Source organism: Microcaecilia unicolor, chromosome 14, assembly GCF_901765095.1.
Source record: "Microcaecilia unicolor chromosome 14, aMicUni1.1, whole genome shotgun sequence".
NCBI classification, from domain to species: domain Eukaryota; kingdom Metazoa; phylum Chordata; class Amphibia; order Gymnophiona; family Siphonopidae; genus Microcaecilia; species Microcaecilia unicolor.
The window spans coordinates 51,980,283-51,990,701 of NC_044044.1; the positions used below are offsets into that span (position 1 = coordinate 51,980,283).

The window sequence follows — 10,419 nt, forward strand, 5'->3', positions numbered from 1 at the left end:
AGTTGATTGGCCTAATTCTACTGTTTTTGAAAGATATACTAACTGATAGAGGGTCTGGCCATCTGCTTTACTCCCAAGAGTTCTGTTATCTCTATCTCCACCTTCTGGTAGATGGACACAACTCACCAGTTCCAGGATTCATCTGCTGTTGCTAAAAGAAAGAAAATTATTGGGTAAGACCTAATTTTACCTTTTTTTTCTGTTCTTTCTCTCTACTTTGTTTTACTGTTAACTAATGTTACCTTTCCTGTCCAAATTATAGTTCCTTTCTTTTTCAGCCTTTGATGTTTTTGTCTATTGTAAACCGCTGAGACCTAATAGTTAGATTTAGTGGTATAGCAAATTTTAAATAAACTATAAAGTATGTACTTTCAATGAGTGTCCCCTGGTCTTTGTACTTTTTGAAAGAGTGAAAAATCGATTAATTTCTACCTGTTCTACACACCTCAGGATTTTATAGACCTCAATCATATCCCCCCTCAGAAGCAAAGCGAGAGAGGCAAAGGGGTGGCTTGTTCCAACTTTTACTGCCCATGGTCATTTCAGCAGCCATATTTTGAATCAGCCAAAGACAGGCCATGATTTTTTTTTGAAGAACACCCAAACACATATTGCAGTAGTCCAAATGGGACAGGATCCTTGCCTGCATTACTTGTCAAAGTTTTAATTATAAGAAATAAAGGTCCGATTTATCTTTGAAAGGTAAAGATTTAAAAATGTTGTTTTTATTATTACGGTAATTTGATCTTCTATTGTAACTCACAAGTCAACAATGAACCAGCTCAGCAGCATCTTGCTGGTTTCCCTCCTTCCATGACTGTGATCACACACTAATCTTTCCAAAACTTTTTTTTTTTTTTTTTGGCACAGTGATTTTGGTGGCACACTTTCTACAGAGCATCACAGAAAACCTGGTGCTGGGAGGCGAGATGGTGTACCATCGGCGCCCTGGAGAAGAGGGAGCTATCGTGACATTGGCAGGGAAGTATTCAGGTGAGTTTGGTCTGGACTCTATGATGGCTCCCAATCTTTATGGACAGACTGAACTAGCCCTGGTGTTACCCCCATTACATCCATGGCTTGTAGGTACTATCTTTGTCAAGCAAGAACGATGAGGGTTAAATGAAAAGTAATGCCTCCACCTCCATACCTTTTGTTTAAATGACGATATCGTAATGAATAAAAAAATGAAAATAATGTTTGAAACTTTGTTTTATTAAACATATTTACTTTTCTATATAATTGCCACCATTCACCACACATTTCTGCCAACAGTGGACGACTTTTTGAAAGCCATTGCGAAAGAACTGCACATCTTGTCTCTTCAACCAGTTGCACACTATCCTTTCCACCTCTTCATTCGAGTCAAACAAATGCCCCTGAAGGTATTCCTTCAGTTTTGGAAAAAAGATGGAAATTACATGGTGCTAAGTCTGAGCTGTATAATGAATGGGGTAAGACTGAGACCCATCTTTGCAATTGCCTCTGTGGTGTTTGTGCTGTGGTGAGGCCTTGCATTGTCATGTTACAACAAGATTTCCATCTTGTGCTTCTGAACTCTTCTTAATTGTTCTTTCAAAAGTTTTCAGGGTTGCAGTGTAATCCTTTGATTGTCCTTTACCAGTTTGTCAAACTTTGTCATGTGAGACTCATCTGTTTCTGTCATGGGTCATCTACTTCGTTTTTGATCACACAAATCAGCCCTTCCCGTTTGACAGTCTTTACATTTTTTGACCCAGTGACGCATGGTCCTCACATCAACACAGTCATTGCCATAAACAACATGCATGAAGTGGTGGATTTCAATTGGAGGGACTCCTTCAACAGTCGGAAATTCTAACATAGTATGTTGTTCAAATCACACAGACGAGTTCTCCATGCATGCTTCCATTTCACAAACAAAAGCAAAACAGTCTCTTCACAGACGCTTCTCGTCAGCTGAGGTGAAGGAAGAGATTTCAAAGAACAAGGGAACACATGTAGCGCAGCAGTGTTGCGATCTGTTGATTGAACTATAGAGGTGGAGACATTACTTTTCTTTTAACCCTGTATAAATTTATAGTTGCATGGAAGGAAACAAAATCAGACCTGGCATGGTCTGCTTTCTCTGTGTCATGTCTTCCACCCTTGATTTCACTTATGCATGGCTTGTCTTCCTCTTCTAGATGCCTCTGTCTTTTGCTTGCTGCCTGCTTCTCTGCCCCTCTTTTTTTTTTTTTCCATGTCACCACCTTTCTTGGGAACAGTTTTTCACTCGCAGGAATTTTGCCTGTGTTCTTCCAGCTCTGGACTGGGTGGCAACTTGGAATGTCGGTTATGGGGGTGTCCATGCCAGCTACTACCACAGAGCCAATGAGCAGGTGAGCCTCTGCCTGCTTTGACAGTCTTTTATTCTTGCTCTGCTCTGTTGTTGTCGATCTATGTTGTTTTTTTTTTTTTTCAAGTGGTTGAGGCGTTTCAAGCTTTGTCTCTCCTTTGTTGCAGATTCAGGTTGGGGTGGAGTTTGAGGCTAATACCAGGTTACAGGACACCACTTTTGCCTTTGGATATCAGCTTAATATCCCCAAAGCCAACATGATTTTCCGAGGTGAGATGAGTCGTCAAGTTAGCTCACTCCATGTGAAATCCAATTGCTCTGTGCTGGATTTAGGCTAATCAACTTCTGTTGCTTGCAAAGTTATCTAGGGCTTGATTAAAAAAAAATATATGTATTTTTGAATGTACAGGAGCATTTTAACAATGCACATAGCAATGTTACCGTATTCAATTTTTTTCACACCAAACAGCCAGAAGATAATATCATTTCTCGCAACAGGTGAAACATATTTCCAACCAACTCTGTGGTTATCTCCCCCTCCCCAACAGGCTGTCTTGACCCCATTGCTCAAATGTGCCCTAAACTTTCCCAAAGAGCCCCCAGACCAGTGTTGTAAGGCTTTAATCTTACTTGTATAAATATTGCATAAATGCTTGAAATAAATTGTCTAGAGAGAAGAGGAAATTGCTTCCAACAAGCTGCAGTGGAGCACCTGGCTGCCAAGAAACCAGTGGCCATAAATTTGCCTTTAAGGGGATCACCATCTTCTATCAAGACTTTTTAATAAGCAAATCTAAATTTTTGGTTTTTTTTTAAGCATTGTCACCATATATGGTAAAGTCTCCTTTTTGTGCACACCCTCTCCAACACTACCTTTCTCCATCCTGAGATCAATTCTTCAAGCACATTAGTGCCAGATGTGCCTTGTAAAAGACCTTATATCTGTTCTCTAGCAGATGGGCAGATATTGACAGTTTGGCTATGGCTTGGAAAAAAGAATTCCAGCCACCCATATCGTTCTCCTGTCTTTAAATTCACTTTGCAGGCCTTAACGTCCACTGGGGTGCTTCTTTCAGGGTCAAGGAGATCGCAGTATATTTTCACAATAGCCCTTTCCTCCCAACCGGTTTAGCAAAAAGTTCCTTGGAAGAAATCATCTTAGCACCCAGTTCCTCTCCAAGCCCATCTTCCAATTTGTATTTGATGCAAGAATTCAATATTGGGAGTATATTACTGTCACTTGGCCAGAATGAACAGACAATTGATGACATGTTAACAGAAATTAGGGTAAAGTTCCATGATGAAATAAATGAGTGTTTCATGGAGCAGCTGGTTCAGGAACCAATAAGAGGGGGAGGAGTTTTATATCTAATCCTTAGTGGCATTCAGGACTTGGTGGAAAAGGTAACTTTATTAGGGCCACTGGGCAGTAGATCAAATCTGAGTTAACTAGAGTGAAAATGCTAAGGAAATCCTACTGCAATAGCATGCAACTTTCAAAGTACAACTATGATAAAATGAGAAAAATGGTTAATAATAATAAAAAAAAAGGATAAAAGGAGAGGCTACAGATATTAACAGTTTAAATCGGTGTTCTTCAAGAACATCCATGCCTATCTTCAAAGCCTATTACTACTGCTTATTTATATGGTGCAACTGTGGTTGGTTGTCTGGGTGTGGGGTAACTATCTGAAAATGGGAGGCGGGGCTGGTGTTTGGGTGGTGGGGCTAGTTCTGGGCAAGACGTCTACGGTCTGTGTCCTGAAAATGGGGCTAGTTCTGGGCAAGACTTCTACGGTCTGTGTCCTGAAAATGGCAGATACAAATCAAGGTAAGGTATACACAAGAAGTAGCACATATGAGTTTATCTTGTTGGGCAGACTAGATGGACCGTGCAGGTCTTTTTCTGCTGTCATCTACTATGTTACACGTGTATGTATGTTGGATAGATATGTTGTGTGTGTATCTGTTTTGTTGTGGGAGAGATGTATTGTAGACTTATTTACCCTCTCCTGCACGCATGGTCTCTATCAACCTCTTGAATTCTTCTCTTCCCTTGTACCCTGTCTCATCCACCATTCTGCACTCCCCATGATTCTTTGTTGCTTCTCAATCCCTCCATCCTCCTTCTTGTACTGTTTCCCATCATGGGGTAGGATGTGTGTTGAGGTATGTGTGTGTGGATATGTAGGTTCTCTTTCACTTGCATTTTCCCCTGCACTCATTCCTTGTCCCTCTCGCCCTCTTCCTACCCTTTGCTGCACTCCCTTCACTTCCTTCACCACTCCCTACCTTTTCTGCCCTCCCAAGTAATTTTGCCTCTTCTGTTTAACTCTAGCCCTTCCTTTATACCTGCCCCCTCACCCCTCCCCTTTCATCTCTTTTGAGAACTTGGGTAGTCTATGCTGGTGGTACCTGGGGACTCCTGCCTGCTGTTCACAGTGGTTCTCCTTTCTGCCATCAGGACCTGAGGATGGCTGCTGCTGTTTAGGGTGGAGTGAAGCTGTACATATCTGTTTGCCCATGTGCAAAGAGATGTGTACTGAGGGTCCATTTCCTTCCTTCCCTTTAAGTGCTATTGCTTAAGTGAAATGCACCTAAAAATGGTTAAACCCACCAAGGCTATGAACAGAAGAAGCAAGAGTTAAGATGTATAAGCATGCTTGGAAAGAGAGGTTTGAGTGAGGCCAGAAAGGGAAGTCTCTTTCAGATATATTTCACAGGAAGATGGAAAGCATTGAAAAAATTGGGGATGAGGACAAGGGGCAGCAATGAGGGTGTCTTGTAATGTGAAATCTTGTGCAAGTCTGTTTCAGGAGTCCCCCTTTCTTCAGCTTCATATGATGACATGTCTTCGAGTGTTTCATTCTATAGAAAATGATTCTGATATCCTATCCCATCTGTTTTCTAGACAGTACATTTTTAACTCTCTTGTACTGTCCCTGTGTGGCTTGTAGCATAAAGCATGCACTGTGTTGAGACCCACTCTGAGTGGGCTTTGTCTTGTCAGCGCCTCTGGTAGCGGTGCACTAGGTCATAAAATATTTCCAACAGTAAAGTTATAAAATGGGAGCTATGGAAGCCCATTACCCCTAAATTAAATTTTAGCTAAGGTTTCAACTTGCAGCAGTTTGGGATCTGACTGGCTCCACTGATTTTTGCCATTTCGCTTCCTTATTCTGAATATGTCCAGCTCATAAACTTCCTCTATTCCCTGTTTGGCAGTGTGGAATCTTTTGTCTTGTAGCACATCTGTTCTTCTGTTTTATGCATTCCTCTAATACCAGTGTACGATATTTGGTTCTTAAATGATGAGCACTCCTGAAATACTTGTATAGCCAACAATAATAATACAGTACAAAGTCTTATAACTTGCAACAGTCAATCAAAGATCATTCCTCCAATCACTATGCAAAATATTAAGCAAAAGGCCATATTTATACAGCTTCCTAAAACTAAAATAATCCTGAACTACCTTTAGCTCCCCTGGCAATCTGTTCCATAAACTTGAGAATGCTGTGGAAAAGCAAGATACACATGTCCGCAGGGGTGTGCTGGTAAATTGTTAACAGGGGGCTCTCTCTCGCCAGCAAAGTAAAAGAGAATTCAGGAGGGGCCCAAGCCCACATTTTGGGATCCATTTGTTAAAGTAGCCATGGAGAACCGGCTCCCAAAATTCTTAAAAACTTAACAAACGGCTCTCGAGAGCCTGTGAGAGCCTACTCCAGCACACCACTGGCTGGTAAATTGTTATCAGGGGGCTCTCTCTCGCCAGCAAAGTAAAAGAGAATTCAGGAGGGGCCCAAGCCCACATTTTGGGATCCATTTGTTAAAGTAGCCATGGAGAACCGGCTCCCAAAATTCTTAAAAACTTAACAAACGGCTCTCGATAGCCTGTGAGAGCCTGCTCCAGCACACCACTGGCTGGTAAATTGTTATCAGGGGGCTCTCTCTCGCCAGCAAAGTAAAAGAGAATTCAGGAGGGGCCCAAGCCCACATTTTGGGATCCATTTGTTAAAGTAGCCATGGAGAACCGGCTCCCAAAATTCTTAAAAACTTAACAAACGGCTCTCGAGAGCCTGTGAGAGCCTGCTCCAGCACACCACTGCATGTCCGTACCAAGTGAAACACCTTTACAGCTGATAACGTTAAATTTACCCAACTGCAGGAATAAGATGATAGGGCTTTCTTTCAAAAGAAAGAAAGACCAAGCTCCTAATGTGTAGTGTTTTGCCATTTAGATTGATGTAATTGATTATATTACCTTTCAAATGAATACCAGTTTACAATGCTAAAATCACAATTAATATTAAATTACGATAACAATTTTAAACAACTGTAAAACTACAACAATACAGACATTATATACACAGACAAGTCTGTCCTCTCAGTCCGGCACTCCAGCTGTCTAAAAAGTTTGAATAAGTAACCAGGCCTTGGTTATGGTCTTAAACTCTCCATTATCTTTCAGCCTCAAACTTAGACCAGCAGAAGGCCTTGCACCTCGAAGATTCAAAATGAATATGGGTTGGAGACAGTACTGTTAATAAATTCTGACATGCTAATCTTAAAGAATGTGAAGGTGGATGGGAAAGTAATAGTCAAATCCAGGTCTCCTGCCTCTGCCATTTGGCCAGGCCCAAGAATTTGGCGGGAATTCTATAAGTGGTGCCGGGAAGATCTGCGTTAAACTAGTATTCTGCCAAGGGCACTCTGCGCAGAGTGCACTTTACAGAATACTAGATTAGGGTACGGCACTTACGCCTGCGTAAATGACCCTATTGTATTTATTTATCACATTTATACCCCACATTTTCCCACATGTTTGCAGGCTCAATGTGGCTTACAATAGACCGAAAAGGCTATCGCCAGTCCAGTAGTTATTCAAATACGATAGATTGTGGTAGTCAGAATGGATAGAAAGAACAGGGTATAAAGGGGAAAAGGGTAAAGGTAAGAGAGTCCAAAATGGTCCATTTATACGCTGTTTTGAAGGACTTTGGGTGTTATGTAGGAGCCTGGGGGTAGGCCTTCCGGAATAGGCTGGTCTTGAGCAATTTCGTAAAGTTGAGTTGGTTTCGAGTGGTTTTGACAGCTTTTGGCAGTGCATTGGGTGCTGATAAAGGAAAAGGATGAAGTGGATTTATATTTGAGGCCGTTACAGGTAGGATAATGGAGATTTAGGAATGAACGGGATGTGCTTGATGTATTCCTGGCTGGAAGATTGATTAGGGTGTTCATGTATCCTGGTAAATGACCCTATTGCACCTCATATCTAGAAACGCCCCTGACCTCATGCCTCTCCCTCGGCCATGCCCTCTTTTGATTTACTTGCTATAAAATTTAGGCCCGCATTTTATAAAATAGGGCACAGGGTGGGTTTGCATGTACACCCAAGTGTCTGCCAGTTAACACCAATTATTGCTAATGAATCATCAATTAGTTGGCCTCCGGATCTGTGATCTGTGCCCAAATTTCCGCACCCAAGTTTGGGTGAGCTGTATAGAAACTGGAGATTCGTTTACAGCCAGAGGTTTGCAGGTTGTGTAAGCGTAACCCTGTGTTGTTTTTTTTTGTTTGTTTGTTCCCCCCCCCTCTGCAGGTTCTCTGGACAGTAACTGGTGTGTTGGGGGTGTACTGGAGAAGAAATTGCCCCCACTGCCTGTCACTCTGGCCCTGGGGGCATTCATGAACCATTGGAAGAACAAGTTTCACTGTGGATTCAGTGTGCTAATTGGATGATGTCAACGTTGCTGGCCAGTCACGATTGGACATCTTTGTGTTAAAGGATCCCAGTGTGACATGTAAAGGGACAGAAGGAAAGGCAGAAACCCTCTCTTGGATTTATTTATTGCAAGTAGTGGGGAACATTCAGCACTGTGACAACGCAATATTGCTATGGAAGTTGATTCTACAGTGGCTGGTGGATTATTCAGTATTAAATTCCTTTGACATTTAAAATAATGAACCAGGTTCACTGGTATGAGCCTGATTGGTTTAGTAAAGGTAGCTGCCTTCCTGTCTCAGGGATCTTTCGTACTGAAGCCCTGATTTAATGGCTGCTGAAGACTTCTTGTTCACTGTTTATGGCTGTTTATTTATTTCCGTATTTATGATCCTCTTTCCTCACGGTTGCCTTTTGATTACTGAGATTTGTGGTTACTGTACTTAGTGGACTGAGAAAAAAAAATGTCAAGTATAATCATCTCTGAAGACTTACACAGATTTTCTTCCTGTTGAAGCAGCATTGCAGATTTCTGTCAGGGGATGCCAGGTTCTTGAAATATAAGAGAATTTCATTCTTTTGTGAACCCCCTCCCCCCCTTTTTCTTTCCATTGTCTGGATGACTATAGGAAGAGTTTCGAAAAAAGTTAACTTTATTTTTCCATCCGTTTACAACTGCTTTGTAGATTTAGGAGGTTTTATTTTCCCTTGTCATTTTTATTGTGTCAGGAGTCGGATATTTGGCGGCAGGTCAAGACTAAAAGCGGAGTCTGTCTTCAATTAGTTCAGAAACCTGTCTCGAGCCTTTTTGAACTATGCTTCTATTGATAGTTGGCTAAGGTTCAATTGGGGACATGAGAACTGCCAAAGATTCATCTACCCAGCCTGATAAGATGTAGTTGGCGCCATGAATCTTCATTTGCAATTGCCCAGGGATTTGTCCCTATTTGAATAAACCCTGTTGGCTGAAGAGATGCCAGGCCTCAGACTAGATCCTGCTGTGGCCTACGTGTTAGTTTATTTGGACTGTTGATTATTTCAGTCTTAAGGATATAACAAAGCAATTTCCGAATTTAAAAAAGGTAGAAAATAAGAAATACAATTGCCACAAAGAAAGTCAAGAGCAGAATTTATCAGGATACCTCAAAATCCCAGATTGACACCTTTCAATTATCCAAAGGCTAAGCCAAATAGATAAGTCTTCAATGCCATCTTAAATCAGACACGGTTTGGCTCTTTGCGTAGGTGAGGAGGAAAGGAATTCCGCTTTGAGGTGTCTAAGCAGTGACCTGAAAGGAGGGGGAAATGCTAACTAATTCAGATATTGGGAGCAGGTAGGCCATGCAAAAGACTGAGGAATTAAGTTTCAAGTTTATTAAAGAATTTTCTATCCCACCCTTAAAACTTGTGTCTGAGTGGCTCACAATCTTTAAATAAAATAAAATAAGGATAGAGAGAAAAAGGAATGGACATACCAGACTTGCAACAATAGGAAAGAGGGGGAAACTACAATATCTGCTAGAGAAAAGGGGGGGAGGGGATACAAACTGGTAACTGTTATCCAGTACACTGTCCATGGGTCAACAAGTCAGCCATAAGTGTCTGTAAACAGAAAAGTCTTAAGACCGGATTTAAATTGGGATAGGGAGGGAAGAACCCTGAAATTTGAGCAGTAGCTGATTCCAAAGGTTAGGGTCCTGGACTGAGAAAATAGAGTGCTGGGTAGTGTCGTAGGAGATTTCGTGGACGACGAGTCGATTTTGTTGTGAAGACTTTAAAGTTCTGGAGGGGGGCAGTAAGGGGTCAGACGGCATAAGAAGAAGGGGCGTTCACCGGAGGAGCGAATTTTGTATACAAGAGCAAGAAGTTTTAAAAGTGATTTGGTGAGACAGTGGCAGACAGATCATTAACTTGATGGCTGTATTTTGGATTATCAGTAAACGGCCGCGTTCTTTCATTTTGATTCCCATGGAAAGTGCATTGCAATAGTTGAGCTGAATGAAGACCAAGTCAGAAAGATAAAATGGGATGCTGGAACTGATGCCTGACTACAAGTGACTCTCAGCAGGATGGGCCAATCCTGTTAGTTCAGTTTTTACATTCTGTTTATAAAACTTTTGGGCTATAGTCACATGAATTATGGAAGCCACTAACAAAATTAACCATGCAGTCAAATGAAAGTTATTCATGTAATACTTAAACACCCCATCCAGCTGAGAAGTTCAGGTGATTTTGTTATAGTTCTGGTGTCATTGGACTGTTTTCCAAAGACCTTTGCTCAGGGAAACGGGGCCCATTATGTCTCCAGTTGATCTTTACCATTTCCATCCTTGGTGCTTTGTTTGAACTGTAAACCTGTCACAGGCATGCAAACTAG

General features: G+C 41.5%; 1 protein-coding gene across 1 annotated transcript in view; it reads left to right on the plus strand.

Moving 5' to 3' along the window:
* The window catches only part of TOMM40L (translocase of outer mitochondrial membrane 40 like), a 40,402-nt gene extending 30,859 nt beyond the window's left edge, over positions 1-9,543 (plus strand). Inside the window, exons 6-9 of the mRNA XM_030187856.1 lie at positions 871-993; positions 2,284-2,360; positions 2,485-2,587; positions 7,920-9,543. Coding sequence (XP_030043716.1) covers positions 871-993; positions 2,284-2,360; positions 2,485-2,587; positions 7,920-8,059 — 443 coding nt within the window. The 3' untranslated portion in view covers positions 8,060-9,543. The remainder of the gene's footprint in view (positions 1-870; positions 994-2,283; positions 2,361-2,484; positions 2,588-7,919) is intronic.
* The last annotated feature ends 876 nt before the right edge of the window (positions 9,544-10,419 follow it).